This window comes from Hyla sarda, chromosome 2 (genome assembly GCF_029499605.1).
Source record: "Hyla sarda isolate aHylSar1 chromosome 2, aHylSar1.hap1, whole genome shotgun sequence".
In the NCBI taxonomy this organism is placed as follows: Eukaryota; Metazoa; Chordata; class Amphibia; order Anura; family Hylidae; genus Hyla; species Hyla sarda.
The window spans coordinates 313,992,450-314,010,268 of NC_079190.1; the positions used below are offsets into that span (position 1 = coordinate 313,992,450).

Consider the following 17,819-nt stretch of genomic DNA (forward strand, 5'->3'; position numbering starts at 1 on the left):
CGTTAGTAAATAAACCGCAATGTTATTAATAATGCATTTGTTGTAATAATGTTGCATTATATATAATCTTATGATCGTTTGTGTCAGCCATAGATACAGAAGTATTCTTTGCAGCATGAGATGGTGCATTGTCATGCATAAAGATGATTTTATTATGGAAAGCATAGTTCTTCCTTCTGTACCAGGGAAGAAAGTGGTCAGTCAGAAACTCCACATACTTTGCAGAGGTCATCTTTACACCTTCGGGGACCCTAAAGGGGCCGACCAGCTCTCTTCCCATGCTTCCGGCCCAAAACATGACTCCAACACCGCCTTGCTGATATCGCAGCCTTGTTGGAACAGGGTGGCCATCCACCAACCATCCACTACTCCATCCATATGGACCATCCAGGGTTGCACGGCACTCATCAGTGAACAGGACTGTTTGAAAATTAGTCTTCATGTATTTTTCTGCTCAGTGCAGCCGTTTCTGCTTGTGAGCAGTGGTTAGTGGTGGCCGAATAGAAGGTTTATGCACAGTTGCAAGACTCTGGAGGACTCTCTTGATCCAATGCATGGATCTGGCAGAAATCTTCCTCAATTTTCCTTTATCTGCACAAACCCGTCTGTGATCTGAATCAGCCACAAATCTCTTAATAGTGCAATGATCAGGCTTAAGTTTTCGTGAACTATCTAATGTTTTCATACCTCGTCCAAGGCATTAAACTACAGTCAGCTACATAAATATTGGGACATCGACAGAATTCTTACATTTTTGTCTCTATACACCACCACAGTGGATTTGAAATGAAATTAACAAGATGTGCTTTAAATGCAGATTGTCAGCTTTAATTGCAGGGTATTTACATCCAAATCAAGTGAACGATGCTGGAATTGCAACAGTTTGCATGTGCCTCCCACTTTTTAGGGGACCAAAAGTAATGGGACAGAATAAAAATCATAAATAAAACATTCACTTTTTAATACGTGGTTGCAAATCCTTTGCAGTCAATTACAGCCTGAAGTTTGGAATGCATAGACATCACGAGATGCTGGGTTTCATCCCTGGTGATGCTCTGCCAGGCCTCTACTGCAACTGTCTTCAGTTCCTACTTGTTCTTGGGGCATTTTCCCTTCAGTTTTGTCTTCAGCAAGTGAAATACATGCTCAATTGGATTCAGGTCAGGTGATTGACTTGGCCATTGCATAACATTCCACTTCATTCCCTTAAAAAACTCTTTGGTTGCTTTTGCAGTATGCTTTGGGCCAATGAAGCATTTTGCTGAATATGAGCAGATAATATTGCCCAAAACACTTCAGAATTCATCCTGCTGCTTTTGTCAGCAGTCAAATCATCAATAAATACAAGAGAACCAGTTCCATTGTCAGCCATACATGCCCACGCCATGACATTACCTCCACCATGCTTCACTGATGAGGTGGTATGCTTAGATTCATGAGCAGTTCCTTTCCTTCCCCATACTATTCTCTTTCCATCACTCTGGGACAATTTGATCTTGGTCTCATCTGTCCATAGGATGTTGTTCCAGAACTGTGAAGGCTTTTTTTAGATGTTGTTTGGCAAACTTTAATCTGGCCTTCCTGTTTTTGAGGCTCAACAATGATTTACATTGTGTGGTGAACCCTCTGTATTCACTCTGGTGAAGTCTTCTCTTGATTGTTGACATGCATACACCTACCTTCTGGAGAGTGTTCTTGATCTGGCCAAATGTTGTGAAGGGTGTTTTCTTCGGTAATCCACCACAGTTGTTTTCCTTGGTCTTCGGGGTCTTTTGGTGAAGCTGAGCTCACCAGTGTGTTCCTTCTTTTTAAGAATGTTCCAAACAGTTGTTTTGGCTATCTCTCTGATGGGTTTGTTTTGTTTTTTCAGCCTATACCCTCAAATTAAAGATGAGAGTCTGCAGTTAAAGCACATCTTGTTCGTTTCATTTCAAATCCATTGTGGTGGTGTATAGAGCCAAAAAATTTTAGAATTATGTCGATGTCCCAATATTTATGGACCTGACTGTATTTCACTCTTTGTGGCAGAAGAGAGATCCTTTTTCTTCCCCATATTGCTTGAAAATGGTGCTCTGCTTAACCTGTTGAGTACAAATGGCGTAACTGTACGCCCTGCGTCCGCTCCCTTTCTATAACGCGGGGGTCGCGCCGTGACCCTGCATCATAGCGAGTCGTGCCTGGACTCTAACAACATCTGGGACCCGTGGCACATAGCGCGCGTCAATGATCGCAGTGCCGCGTACTATTATCCCTTTAGACGTAGCGATCAAAGTTGATCGCCTCGTTTAAAGTTGTAAAATTTATTTAACCCCTGGGGGTTAACAAAAAACTCTATGTAAGTTTGTGTTCTATTAAAATATAACTTTTATTATCAAAATGTAAAAAAGGTGAGAACCAAAATCACACGATTAAAACCACTAACCCAATAACATCACAATAACTTCACAATTGTGTCACAAAGCAGACAAGTCCCTATCGGTTGTCCGTCTGTGTCCACATTGGTCAGTACACTTAGCAGTAGAGTGTGTTGATTGAATAATCAATTTCTTGCCACTGTGTGTATAAGTAAATTAATGTGAATAAAGGGTGCCCAAATACCCTCAAAGTGTTGCTCATAGATACCACCCTGTGTGGCAAAGACGGTTCACTCATTATTAAACTATTTATATCACTCTTCAGAGCAACACTACCAAGTGATAAGACCATATGATTTACGTATCACTCCTAGGAGTAACACCCCCAATTGATAGGACTGTCTGAACCACTCCGTATTTATGTATCTCGAACCCAGTATCCTGCTGTGCACCGCAAGTCTGGACTTATTGGGCTTATGATCGCCAACTATGTGGTTCCTAAAAATACATCTAATAATTGTAAGATGCATTGGGAAAGCATTTAAAAGGTCAGACTGTCACATGCTGACATTTTTCGCCACTCACGTGGCTTTATCAAGGAGATTAACTGACAGCATTCAGTGTCAGTAAGAAATGAGCCCTTATTATATATGTATCCTTAATGATGTCATCATCACATTAGCCAATAAAGACCACTATGTTGTCAGCCAATCAGGTCCAACATTGACCTGCTATGTTTCCATACACTATTCCTTATACTAGAACCTTTCTCAATACACCAATCTGTGTTCCGATTCTTAATGACATTAGCCGCCATCAGCGATGCTCATTTTCTGGCTGAGGCCGGGGCTTACCGAGTTCCGTGCCAATCAGCTGTCTCTCTGATGTAAACATCTGCTGCATCATTGCGAGGATGTGCCGTCTCAGCTCTCCTTCTCAGCTGGACTCAAATCATGTGACCATCATATCTCCTCATCAGCCCTTAGTATCGGCCAATATCTCCTCATTATGTTAATGACTTGGTCTGATATGTTGTCTTAAGTTCCAATACAACAAATGACCTTCCTGATTTAATCATCCTTCCTGCAAAAGTTCCGTTCTGGAGGTATTCCTTGTCCTTTGTAGGGCTTTCTGGAGGCAATTTATTGGATAGCCTCTATCCTTGAATCTTTTCATTAGTTTACTTCTGCTAATAGGTACTCTCCTGAGAGCAGTTCTGCCTCGCTCTTAGGAACTGGCCCACTGGTATACCCTGCTTAAGGGGTGTCGAGTGCCAGCTATTCCATTCCAAAAGGCTATTCACCACCATGTCTTTGCGGTACATAGATGTTTGAATGCAGCCGCTATCGTCTATTTCAATAGTGAGATCTAAAAAATTAATTGATTTGTGTCCAAATTCAAAGGTGAATAGCATACCAATCTCATTGTGATTTAAAACAGAAAAAAATCGTGAAAAAGATCCCTACAACAATCCCACAAAATCAAAATATCAACAATGAAACCCCCCCAAAAAAGAATGTGCTCTGTGAAATTACAATTGGCCTAAGTGAAATCTACCGTGTCTTCCCACCACCCAAGAGATAAATTTGCGTACGTGGGTGCACATATCGTGCCCATGGCCGATCCCTTTATTTGGTGATAAAATTTGCCATTAAAAGTGAAAAAATTGTGCGTGACGAAACGTAAAGGTGACAAAACAAATTCATTGTGTACGTGAAATTGTGTACCCTTAGTGCTCAGAAAGTGAGTAACTGCCCTCATTCCAAGTTTGTGTCTGATGTTGCTGTATAAGGACTCTACCTTCAGACTTGCTAGACATGTGTTCCCCTGTACAGCAACATCATTGAGTTTACACACTGTATCTTTGGTATCCTGTAGATAGGATGGCAGACTCTGAACAAAAGGAGACAGAATGTGATTGACATAGCGGCTGCCTTCCTGGGTTAAATTGTCATTACCCAATACAATAGGCCTTCCCGGAATGGTGGAGACCTTCACTTTTGGGAGGACATAGAATGTTGCCATTACTGAAGCCGGATTAAACAACACTTTAAACTCCTCTTCCGTAATGAGGGTTTTTTCTCTAGCTTCCATTAGAAGGGTTTTTAATTCCAACTGATAGGTCCTCGTTGGGTTTGAGGATAAGACTTCATAAGTGGTAGAATCCTGAAGAAGCCGTAGGGCCATGGCAACGTAGTGGTCCTTATCGAGGATGACCACGTTGCCACCCTTATCTGCTGGCTTAATTTCAATTTACTCATCCATCTTTAGAGTCCATAGGGCCAATCAAAAGAGCTTAAATTGCTAGGTCTACCTTTCTTATTAGACCTCACTTGACACAAATCTTGAGTCACCAGTTGTACAAAAGGTTCTATATTACTCTACAAACTCAAAGGTGGGATATTTTTGCTTTTGACCTTTAGGTTGGAAAACGGTGCCTTTGGTAGAGGTGGTCCACTGCTGTTCTTGTCCAGCAAAGCGACTTAATCCTCTACCACTCGTTCAAATGTTTGCTGCATGCCTATTTCCGTGCGTGCCTGGATGGTGTGATAATTTGTTTGCACGCAAATTAGCATTACATAAATAATATCCTTCACCCAGGTAAATAAATCATAATTTGGGGTGGGTACAAATGAAAGACCCTTCGATAACAGTTCAATTTGTCCCTCAGTCAATATTTTACTCGACAGGTTAATAACCTGTAAACTCTCACTTGCATAATTCACAGAAGGATCAACATCTAGTTCGCCATTTTCCTGATCCATAGAGGGATCAGTAATTACTTCCGAATCCCTAAAAGGACTGAGTTGGGTAGTAGAAGATGCTGTTATTACCACAGATGCCAGCTCTTGGGGTTGTCGAGCACACTTATGAGGGGAAAACTTTTAGGGCTCATGGAGCTCTCAGGACAGATCCCTCTCATCAAATTACATAGAGGGTATTAAAGGGTTATTAATTACATAGAGGGTATTTAAGGGGTTAAAAATGTCCACCTTAAAGGTTCAGGTTTCGGCACAAGGTGCTCTATACAATTCCAAAATGGATGACCATCCATTAATACTTCAATTTTTTTAATGCTGTCAAAAGACTTGTGGTTTTCAATTCTTAGATGTCAGGAAGTGTGGTCTACAGTATTTAGACAGGATTAGATCCTTTAGGAAGTCCTCTGCTCTTTTTGACCAGTTCTCAGATCCAAACAAAGGAGCTAGAGCAAGTGCTAATTCCATACCAGGTAGATTAAGCAGGCCATTGCTTTAGTCTATTCTTCTTTGGGTCTATCTCCTCCTATTGGTCTCAGAGCACACTCCACTAGGTCAGTTGAGATGAGAGGTACCTCTGTGGATCAAATCTGCAAAGCGGCAGATGTGAGTGACTCTTTTGGCCATAAAGTATTACAAGCCGTTATCCCATCCTAAAGATTTTCTCTGATATACTCTCAGGTGGTGTTGTCATGGTGACCGGGAAATCCGGTAATTGTGTTTCCCGAGCCATGACAGCACCAGGGCATTCCCACCCTATTCTTTCCAGGTGTTTTATTTTCTTTCGTGTGTGTAGGTTCACTTATTTTTGATATTACTATTAATTTAGTTCATTTGTGTATATGCTTATAACATAGTTGGGCTCTCTGGCCTCGGAAACTCACTGAGGCAGGAGAGGAGGGCTCTTCTTTTTATTCTGCAGTTTTCCTGTCCCTTGAGACTGAGTCTCTCTCTCAGGTGGTGCTGTCATGGCTCAGGAAACACAGTTACCGATGAGTAATTAACTGGATTTAATTCTTTATATTACAAATTTTAAATGTAAGCAAATGACACAACCATCCCTATGCAGAGGCAACAACACAGGCATTGGAAACCAACTATGGAAAAAGCCAGCAGGAAATGCAGTATGACCGCCACTAAGCGGTCCATCATAGATTAGCAGTGTAAGTGCAGGAGCAAGAGGGAGAGAATGGAGGGGAGAGGGAACAGAGGGGGAGGGAAAGAGGGACGGAATTGGGAAGCAGAGGATAACATAGACATAGACTTTAATTGGCTGAATAGTCTAACTGGGGGAGATTTATCAAAACCTGTGCAGAGGAAAAGCTGACCAGTTGCCCATAGCAACCTGATTGCTTCTTTTATTTTTCAGAGGCCTTTTTAAAAGTAAAAGAAGCAATCTGATTGGTTGCTATGGACAATTGGGCACCTTTTCCTCTGCACAGGTTTTCATAAATTTCCCCCATTGTGATTATGTTCAGTCCATTTCTTGAACATATTCTGTATTTTTGCGGGGCTCAAAAACTTGGTAGACCACATTGATAAGTCCTACACAGAAGCAGGATATGTGTGTTTCTCTGCCTATATTTGTAGTAACCAACTCCTTCTTTCCTATTTCACAGCTCCCCTTCTTTACTTTCCTGTATGTATTGTATATGTTAATGTCACTTATGGGCAGGGAAGAGTGAAGCCCTAAACTCACCCACTCCCACTTGCCCTGCCTACTTGCATACCCGCCCTGGGCGACATGTCCACAACCACTGTAACAGTCCCTGCCTGAATAAGTTCAGGGAGTCAAACATCAACAAAATAAACTATAATACAGATGGAGGTCGGGACACTGTATGGAAACACACACACTAACAGAATTAATAACTAAGCATACACACACAATAAGCAATAATAACTAAACATACACAATAAGCCACAGTCCACAAGCCGAGTCAGTATCAAGAGATTACAGAAATGCAAAATCACAGAAACAGGAGAAGAGTCAGAGAGCAGAGCCAATGGGTCAAATATGCCAGAAATTCAAGATACAATACAAATGCTAGCTAGGAGTAAGAGCTCTTTCACAGGCAAGGTATAAGAGCAGACTGCCAGCTTAAATAGGAGCCAGACCAGGTGCTCTCATCAAGGTCAGCTGACCAGTCCAGGCAGCAGGGTGTAGCCCAAGAACCAGAATGGTTTAACCCCAGGGGTTCTGCCAGTTAATTCTGAGTCAGTGCACAGCCTTGTAGGGTGGTGAGGAGACTCGTATGTTAGGGGAAAAAAATGTCTTTAATAAGATAATTTTTTTTATAATTTTCTTGTACTATTAATATGGAATTAATTGCCATGATTAAGGGTACTACTACTCAAAACGCGTAGGAAACTACGCTCTGCTGTATCATACTTTGCCTTTAATAAAGAAAGTTCGATTATGCCTGCTACCTGGTGTTTGACATCACTTCTTTCTGCGTTACTATTAATTCATGTAAAGTTATTTATATTTAAAAGTACACTTTTATAAATAATTTTTTTAACCTTTTCTGACTTGTAGATTTGTACTGAGTTATTGTTTCCCTTTCAGCTGGTATGCATTGTATGGCCATGAGCTTATCTGGAAAAAGAGGGAACCTTTAGTGAAAATTTGGCATGAGTTCCGGAGTAACCCCCCAAGAAGTGGATGATCCTGATATTTAAGTACAATAGCATCAAATCAACAGTCTCATTTGTTAATGCTGGCAATGATACATGGGATCTTCAGTGCTGAATTAATTTGGATACCTTTTGAATATATAAGTTTTGATGATTGCATTATAAATGTTCATGTTGTAAAGAAACTTGTTTAACATATAAAAATTAAATGCGATACATACATTTTTGGCAGAGTGGTATTTTTGGAAGAATAATATACAGTATATTTTCCTGTGCCTTCAAACTTCCTTGTGTGTAGTAATAATAATTTTTAAACCCCAGTTGGAAATAAAAATAAGATTAGGAAACAAAAGGGTTAGCTTTTTTTCTACAATCCTGTCAGGTATATTTTTTTTAAATCCAATTCATGGCTATTATTTCTACAAATTCCATAATCGGCCTAATTGAATTATGTGTGGAACTGAGACAGAAATCTACATTTAGCCTTGGATTTCTGCCACAGATTCCTTGACCTGTGTAAACATAACCTAAAAGTGGCACCTTTTCTGTTAAATGGGTACTGTCAGATCCAAAAACTTTTTATATGTTGTTACTGATGAAAATTAAAGACCTTTTGTAATATGGTTGATTAATTTTTTTTAAATATTTCATTAAGAAAACGTTTTCATCCTGAAAATCCCACCACTAGGGGTCCCGATACCTACTGGACACTAACCAGTCCTGCAGCAGCATCAGCTTGTCCATGAGCCAAGAGAAAACTTACGGATAAGGCTGCATGAGCAGGGGCACTAATCATCTCTCACCACCAACTCCCATAGCAACTAGTCACAACTCATCCTTATTTCAGACAGATTGATAAATCTGAACAAAGGAACTGTGTGTGAACATGGTCTTCGTGAATCAATTCAGAAGGTTAAAGATCAGTTTTGCAAATTAAAGAAAATAGGCAAATTGATTCTATCTTTGTATTTTGTGGACTAGTAAATATGTGAAACCATAAAAACAAGCTTCTTTTTTCACAGTCTAATGGCTTTCTTGTGGGTCAGAGGCAGTTGAATGAAAATTGCATGTATATATATATATCAGTTGGCACATATTTATACCACTGCTCCTTGGAAAAAAACATCCTCAAGGCTGTATAGTTTAACCCCTTAAGGACCACGGGTTTTTCCGTTTTTGCACTTTCATTTTTTCCTCCTCACCTTTTAAAAATCATAACCCTTTCAATTTTGCACCTAAAAATCCATATGATGGCTTATTTTTTGCACCACCAATTCTACTTTGCAGTGAGATCAGTCATTTTACCCAAAAATCTACGGCAAAACGGAAAAAAAAAAATCCTTGTGGGACAAAATTGAAGAAAAAATGCCATTTTGTAACTTTTGGGGGCTTCCGTTTCTACGCAGTTCATTTTTCGGTAAAAATGACACCTTCTCTTTATTTTGTAGGTCCATACGGTTAAAATGATATCTTACTTATATAGATTTGATTTTGTCGTACTTCTGGAAAAAATCATAACTACATGCAGGAAAATGTATACGTTTAAAATCGTCATTTTCTGACCCCTATAACTTTATTTTTCTGCATACGGGGCGGTATGAGGGCTCATTTTTTGCGATGTGATCTGAAGTTTTTATTGGTACCATTTTTGTATTGATCGGACTTTTTGATCGCTTTTTATTCACTTTTTCCTTATATAAAAAGTAACCAAAAATACGCTATTTTGGATTTGGAATTTTTTTGCGCGTACGCCATTGACCGTGCGGTTTAATTAATGATATATTTTTATAGTTCGGACATTTACACACGTTGCGATACCACATATGTTTATTTTTATTATGTTTATATATTATTTATATGGAATTTGGGAAAAGGGGGGTGATTTAAACTTTTAATAAGGAAGGGGTTATGTGTGTGTGTTAAACTTTTTTTTACCTTTTTTTCTTTTACACTTTTAGTCCCCTTAGGGGACTTTTAGGAGGAATCATTTGATTCCTCATACAGATTAATGGGATTACATACAATCCCATTCATCTGTGTGTTCTGCGCTCGATTGATAAAGCCTGGTCCTGCCAGGCTGTATCATTCAGAGAGCCGGAGCCAACACAGGAGGAGAGGTAAGCCCTCAGGGTACCTCAGTAGTGGATCGCTCCCCCGCGATCGCGCTGCGGGGGAGCGATCCACCCCACTGGACCACCAGGGACTGGATACAGGCACCTTTAGATGCCTTTGACAGCGGCGATCTAAAGGGTTAATAGCCGGCCGCGGCGATCGCCGCATGTCGGCTATTAACACCGGCCCCCAGCTGCAAGAATCAGCTGGGGGCCGGCCTGTATGACGCAGGCTTGAGTCTGGAGCCCGCGTCATACCTCTGTAACAGCCATTGGACGTGTATACACGTCCATGGTCATTAAGGGGTTAAAGGGGTTTTCCAGGGATAGAAAAAAAGAGCTAAATTCTTTCAAAAAGATCACCTCACATATTGTTAGGTTGTGTCTTTTATTACAATTTGGCTCCTTTCGCTTTAATTTGAGTTGCAATACCACATACATCCTGAGAACAGGTGTGGTGTTGTTTTCAAAATAAATCAGCTCTGGTTTCCTAATCCTGGATAACCCATTAATAATGTGTTATAAAAGGGTTGTGGGTTAATGGCGGACATCCGCAATCATGCTAATGCTCGCCATAAACCCTTCAGATGCCGTGATCAATACTGATCATGGCATCTGCAGCATTATCAGGGCTCGACTCGGACTCATCAGGCCACTCATCTGCCTACTGGGTCATTACACTGTGGGGGTCCGTTAAGTCAAAATGGCTGCCTGACGTCCCCTCACCTGCCTTCTAGCAGGCTCTGGCAATCTTCTCCTGTGGCCTGCCTTCTAGCAGACAAGAGAAGTAGATTGCCGATAATACTGATCAGTGCTGTGCCTATGCATAGCACCAGTGGCGTAGCTATAGAGGTCGCAAGGGTCGCAACTGCGACCGGGCCTCACGGCCAGGGGGGCCCGCAGGGCCCCCTGCCACTATTTTATGTGGTGCAGCACGTCGGATGCTGCCCGAGAGCCCGGCCCTGAGGAAGGGGAGTCTGTCGCTGCCAGCACATCTCCTATGCCGGGTGCGGGCCCTTTAAAAATTACTGCAGGGCCGGAGATGCCGGGGGCTGCTGGGACAACACACACGCACGTCTTCTCCAAGCCCCTGACGTCTCCCTGCCTCCGACCCTGCTATTACATTTCTGACACTGACTGGGGCCTCCTCACTATTTATCAGCACCGCGGAGGGAGAGAACTGGCTGCGGAGTGAAGAGAGCAAGGACGGGGGAAGGAGGAGGTGAGCTGTGGAGATGTGTAAGGGAAGGGTGGGGGGCTGTGGAGATCTTTGTGAGGAGACCGGGTCACCGAGGAGGGGGGTGGAAGGGGAGATGTGTGTGAGGAGATAGGTGACGGGGGAAGGAGGAGGTGAGCTGTGGAGATGTGTAAGGGAAGGGTGGGGGGGCTGCGGGGATCTGTGTGGGGTGACCGAGGAGGGGGGGTGGAAGGGGAGATGTGTGTGAGGAGATAGGGGACGGGGTGGAGTAGGATGAGGGACAGCATTGCTTGGAACATTCCTGGACAGTCCATTAATATTGAGGATTCTTAACATTATACAGTAAAGTGAAATTTTACATACAAATATATTGTACAGGACATTGTTGCTGCAAACCAGAGGACAGTGTAAGCTGAGATACTAGCTGGGGGAAAGCACCTGAGGTGTAGCTGGGACCAATGAATCCACATCCCTGTAGCTCAGTGGTCTTCAACCTGCGGACCTCCAGATGTTGCAAAACTACTGTCCGGGCATGCTGGGATTTGTAGTTTTGCAACATCTGGAGGTCTTCAGTTTGGAGATTACTGCTGTAGCTCATGGTTCTGTATAAGTACAAGGTTCTGCATAAAGACTTAGCAGAACAATCTTATGTTCTCATGGGCCAGCACAGATAATCATCATTTAATACATGGAGACACAGTCTCTTATTAATCTCTCTCTGAGGCCGAGCAGGAAGCCGACTTTGGCCCTTACCTCATCTATGCTGCGCTCCTGTGTTTTCCTAACAGGGTGCCTACAGCTGTTTCACAACTACAACTCTCAGCATGCCCTGACAGCTATTGGCTGTGAGGGCATGCTGGGAGTTGTAGCTGTGAAACTAGAGGCAGAATCTTAGGAAAACACTTAGGGCAGGTATATATATATAGTTTACAATATAATTTGGCCACAGAATCATCTGAACAATCCCCCCCCCCCCCCCCCCCCCCTTGATAAATCCTGTTTGGTAGATTTTATTCATTTTCCCCAAGTAAAATTAGACCTCAGATTAGACTTACCCGTACAGGACATGTACAGTCCCAGAGCATCAGCGTGGCAAAAAATAAACATTTCATATGTAGTACCCAATAGGGCAATCACCTACAGATCCATGGATATTCAATTTCTGTTTCTTTTATTTCTTTAAAACCTAGTATAACAAACTTTCTTAAATAGTAGATACAGACACGGCATGCTGCAGTCTTTGCCTCTGACTCTCCCAGCCATGGATGTAACAGCGTTTTGGGAGTGGAACCCCCTAGTTATGCATGATTAAGGGGGTCCACCCCCCGAAACGCAGTTACGTCCATGGCTGGGAGAGTCAGAGGCAAAGACTGCAGCATGCCGTGGCTGTATCTACTATTTAAGAAAGTTTGTTATACTAAGTTTTAAAGAAATAAAAGAAACCGGAACGGAATATCCATGGATCTGTGAGTGATTGCCCTATTGGGTACTATTTTTTTGTGCTACTTCCCCGCATATTTACATTTTGAACATTGATGCCTTTGAAGAGTTAAGGGAAGCTCCAAAAACGGATTGAAAATCTATGCTACAAGTTGCAGGTTGTGCTGATTATTGTCATATGTACTTATATTCAGAAGGTGCAGTGTGTGGCAGTATTATAATCAGGGGTACAGTGTGTGGCAGTATTATATTCAGGGGGTACAGTATGTGGCAGTATTATATTCAGGGTAGAGTGTGTGGCAGTATTATATTCAGGAGGTACAGCATGTGGCAGTATTATATTCAGGAGGTACAGTATGTGGCAGTATTATATTCAGGGTACAGTATGTGGCAGTATTATATTCAGGGTACAGTGTGTGGCAGTATTATATTCAGAAGTTACAGTGTGTGGCAGTATTATATTCAGGGTACAGTATGTGGCAGTATTATATTCAGGGGGTACAGTATGTGGCAGTATTATATTCAGGGTACAGTGTGTGGCAGTATTATATTCAGAAGTTACAGTGTGTGGCGGTATTATATTCAGGGGTACAGTGTGTGGCAGTATTACTTTTAGGGAACACAGTATGGCAGGGTTATATTCAGAAGGTACAGCATTTGGCAGAATTATTATAATTATTATCTTTAGAAAAAGGATGCGGATCGGCTGACAAAGTGAGGAGCCAATGATGTCCGGGTGTCAGACTCTGCAGAGGACGATGTAGCTGGAAGAAGACCTGGTGCCTCGACCAACAGAGAAGATGTCACTCAGGTCAGTGATATCATTGTGTATTCTCCTGACTGTCCCATTAGCTCTAGTCACTTGTAAGTTCTGTGGGGATGATAGTTGACACTCTACCCCAATCAATGGCTCTCCAGCTGTTGCAAAACTACAACTTCCATAATTCCTGAGGCTCTCCAGACATGATGGGAGTTGTAGCTTTGCAACAGCTGGAGAACCACTTGAACCAAGGTGATTGGTGGAGGTCCCAGCAGTTGGACTCCCACCAAAAAAATTGACTGCTTATTCTAAAATGCCTGGGCCTGTTTTTGGTCTAAGCCCAGCCCTGGGGTGGGGGCCCAGGGCAATTTTTTGCACCTGGGCCCTGTGGTTTCAAGCTACGCCCCGGCATAGCACTGAACAGTAATAGCAATCTATTGATTACTAAAGATAGTCCCCTATGTAAAAAATGTAAAATGAATCAGCCCCTCTTCCAATTAAAATAAAAATTCCCCCCTTATACATAAAAAAAATAATTGTATAATAAAATAAACTAACTTATTTAATATCGCTTTGTTCGTAAATGTTCGAACATTATTAATCCTGTACGGCGAACAGTGGAAATGTTTTTTTTTTAAAAGTCCAAAATTGCTGCTTTTTTATCACATCACATTTCAGAAAAATTAAAAATAAAAAGTCACATATATGCAAACGTGAAATTAATAAAAACTATAGATCATGGTGCAAAAAATTAGCCCTCATAGAGCCTCTTATATGGAAGAATTTTAGGGGATCAAAATAGGGTGATTTCAAACATACTTTTTCTGTTAAAAAAAAAAGTGTTATTTTTTTTAGTATAATAATAGAAAAACATGTAAATTTAGCATTTTTCTAAATTTGAAAGGGGAAAATCCCCATAGCAAACATATGCTGCTCTGGACAGTTCCTAAAATGGACAGCAGAGGTCAGCAGAGAGCACTGTGGTCATGACATCAGAGGAAATGCTTTTCTTTTTTGGATTTCTCTTTAGTATACAGCTCTTAATAAGTACTGGAAGGATTAAGATCTTTTAATAGAAGTGATTTACAAATCTGTTTAACTTTCTGGCACCAGTTGATTTAAAAAAAATAAAATAAAAAATTTCCATGGGAGTACCCCTAAAGGTGAAACAAACACCCCTCCAAAAGGAAGAGGTAACGGTAGCAGATGAAGGGTGAGAACGCTGTGGGAGCATTAGGTTAAAGGGGTACTCTGGTGGAAAACTTTTTTTTAAATCAACTGGTGCCAGAACAGATTTGTAAATAACTTCTATAAAAAAAAAATCCTAATCCTTCCAGTACTTATCAGCTGCTTTCTTTCCAGTCTTACCACAGTGTTCTCTGCTGTCACCTCTGTCCATTTCAGGAACTGTCTGCAGCAGGAGAGGTTTGCTATGGGGATTTGCTCGTGCTCTGGACAATTCCTGAAATGGACAGAGGTGTCAGCAGAGAGCACTTTGGTCTGACAGAAAAGAAATTCAAAAAGAAAATAACTTTCTCTGTAGTATTCAGCAGCTGATAAGTACTGGAAGGATAAAGATTTTTTAATAGAAGCAATTTATAAATCTGATTAACTTTCTGGCACCAGTTAATAAAAATTAAAAAAAATTCCACCCTTTAACCCCTTAACCCCTTAAGGACCCGGGCTTTTTCCGTTTTTTCATTTTCAATTTTTCCTCCTTAACTTTAAAAAATCATAACTCTTAAAAATTTTCACCTAAAATTATATATAATGGCTTAATTTTTGCGTCACTAATTCTACTTTGTAATGACATTTGTCATTTTACCCAAAAATCTACGGTGAAACGGGAAAAAAAATCAATGTGCGACAAAATTGATGAAAAAACACTATTTTGTAAGTTTTGGGGGCTTCTATTTTTACGCAGTACATTTTTTGTCAAAAATGATACCTTATCTTTATTCTGTAGGTCCATACGATTAAAATGATCCCCTACTTGTATAGGTTTGAATTTGTATCACTTCCGAAAAAAATCATGAATACATGCAGGAAAATTTATACGTTTAAAATGGTCATCTTTTGACCCCTATAACTTTTTTATTTTTCTGTGTTCAGGGCGCTTTAAGGACTCATTTTTTGCGCCGTCATCTGAAGTTTTTAGCGGTACCATTTTTGTTCTGATCAGACTTTTTGATCACTTTTTATTCACTTTTTTGTGGTATAAAAAGTGATCAAAAATGCGCTATTTTGGACTTTGGAATTTTTTTGCGCGTACGCCATTGAACGAGCGGTTTAAAAAGCGGTATATTTTTATAAATCTGACATTTCCGCACGCGGCGATACCACATATGTTTATTTTTATTATTATTTACATAATGTTTTTTTTATTTTTGGAAATGCCGGGTGATTTAAACTTTTATTAGGGGAAGGGATAATTGAAAGGGTTAATGATTTTTTTACACTTTTTTTATGCAATATTATAGCTCCTATAGGGGGCTATAACATTGCATTTACTGATCTTTTACACTGATTGATCCATCTCCATAGGAATGGATCAATCAGTGTTTTCGGCGATTGAATGCTCAAGCCTGGATCTCAGGCTTGAAGCATTCATTCGGCGATCGGACAGCACAGGAGAAGGTAAGAAGACCTCCTCCTGTGCTACAGCTGTACGGGATGCCGCGATTATACCGCGGCGATCCCGAACAGCTCCCTGAGCTAGCCGGGCACTTTTACTTTCGTTTTTAGCCGCGCAGCTCAGCTTTGAGCGCGCGGCTAAAGGGTTAATAGCGTGCGGCACAGCGATCAGTGCCGCGCGCTATTAGAGGCGGGTCCCGGCTTCACTATGACGCCGGGCCCGCCGCGATATGATGCGGGGTCACCGTGTGACCCCGCGTTATATCGCAGGACCGGGACCCATGACGTATGCATACGTCATGGGTCCTTAAGAGGTTAAGGACGCAGCCCATTTGGCCGCAGACAATTTTTTGTTTTTTCCTCCTTGCCTTCAAAAAATCATAATTCTTTTATATTTTCATCTACAGACTAGTATGAGGGCTTTTTTTTGCACGACCAGTTGTCCTTTGTAATGCCATCACTCACTTTACCATAAAATGTATGGCGCAACCAAAAAATACTATTTATGTGGTGAAATTAAAAAGAAAACTGCAATTTTGCTAATTTTGGAAGGTTTCTTTTTCATGCCGTACAATTTACGGTAAATATGACGTGTTCTTTATTCTTTGGGTCAATACGATTAAAATGATACCATAATAACATACTTTTTTATTACTGTTGCACTTTAAAAAAATCGCTAACTTTTTTTTTCCAATTCAAAAAGGTTTTATTAAGTAATTAACACATGAACATACATAGAGCATGCAATGAAAGGCAATGTGGATGCATAGATGACCATGTAGGTCCAGGTAATGCATACAATGCTCAAATGGTATCAAACATAGAATAAATGGCATAATATTTTTTATTTATTTTTTTAAATCGCTAACTTTTTAACCAAATTAGTACATTTAACATCCCCCTATTTTGAAGACGTATAACTTTTTCATTTTTCCGTATAAGCGGTGGTATGAGGGCTAATTTTTTGCGCCGTGATCTGTACTTTTTATTGATACCATATTTGCTTATATAAAACTTTTAATTAATTTTTTATAAAAAGAAAAATTGGAATAAAATGTTATAAAAAAGCAGCTATTTTGGACTTTTTTTTTTTTTATGTTCACCGTACGGTATCATTAACATTTTATTTTAATAGTTCAGATATTTACGCACACGGCGATGCCAAATATGTATATAAAATATTTTTTAACACTTTTTGGGGGTGAAATACGGAAAATGGGACAATTTACGTTGTTATTGGGGGAGGGGGGTTTTTCAAATTTTTATTTATTTTTTACTTTTTTTACTTTTATTTTTACACTTTAATAGTCCCCATAGAGGACTATTTATAGCAATCATTCGATTGCTAATACAGTTCAGTGCTATATATAGGACATAGCACTGATAAGTGTTATCGGTCATCTTCTGCTCTGGTCTGTGGGAAGGCAGATCAGAGCAGAAGACACCGGGAAGGCAGGTGAGGGGACCTCCGTCTGCCATGCTGGATGATCGGATCACCGCGGCAGTGCTGCGGGCGATCCGATCATCCATTTTAATTACCGCGATGCTGCAGATGCCGTGATCTGTATTGATCACGGTATCTGAGGGGTTAATGGCGGACATCTGTGGGATCGCGGATGTCCACCATTTTGGGCGGGTCCCTGGCTGCGATCAGCTGCCGTGCATGATCCGGGCATCGCTCCAATGCTCGCGGTTATGCTTAGGACGTAAATATACGTCCTGGTGTGTTAAATACCAGCTCACCAGGACGTACGTTTACGTCCTGTTTCGTTAAGGGGTTAAGCCAAAGCCCCACATCTTTCTGACTCTATCTAATTTGTGGATGAACAGCCAACTTATTGCGAAACATTTCGTCATAAGATAACCATGCAAAACCACCTATAACCCATGCAAACCTCAAAAATTATGTCCAAATGTTGAAAAAGG

The 17,819-nt window shown here is 40.8% G+C and overlaps 1 protein-coding gene across 6 annotated transcripts in view; it reads left to right on the plus strand.

Annotated features, from left to right (window-relative positions):
• Positions 1–8,680, plus strand: part of PARL (presenilin associated rhomboid like) — a 258,743-nt gene extending 250,063 nt beyond the window's left edge. For 3 of the 6 annotated variants that reach the window (XM_056557712.1, XM_056557713.1, XM_056557711.1), the window contains exon 11: positions 7,683–8,672. In XM_056557712.1, the coding sequence (XP_056413687.1) occupies positions 7,683–7,782 (100 nt within the window). In that variant the 3' untranslated portion in view covers positions 7,783–8,672. Of the gene's footprint in view, positions 1–7,682 lie in introns of all 6 variants that reach the window. The other 3 variants (XM_056557714.1, XM_056557710.1, XM_056557715.1) reach the window with 3 other exon arrangements.
• Positions 8,681–17,819: the final 9,139 nt, after the last annotated feature.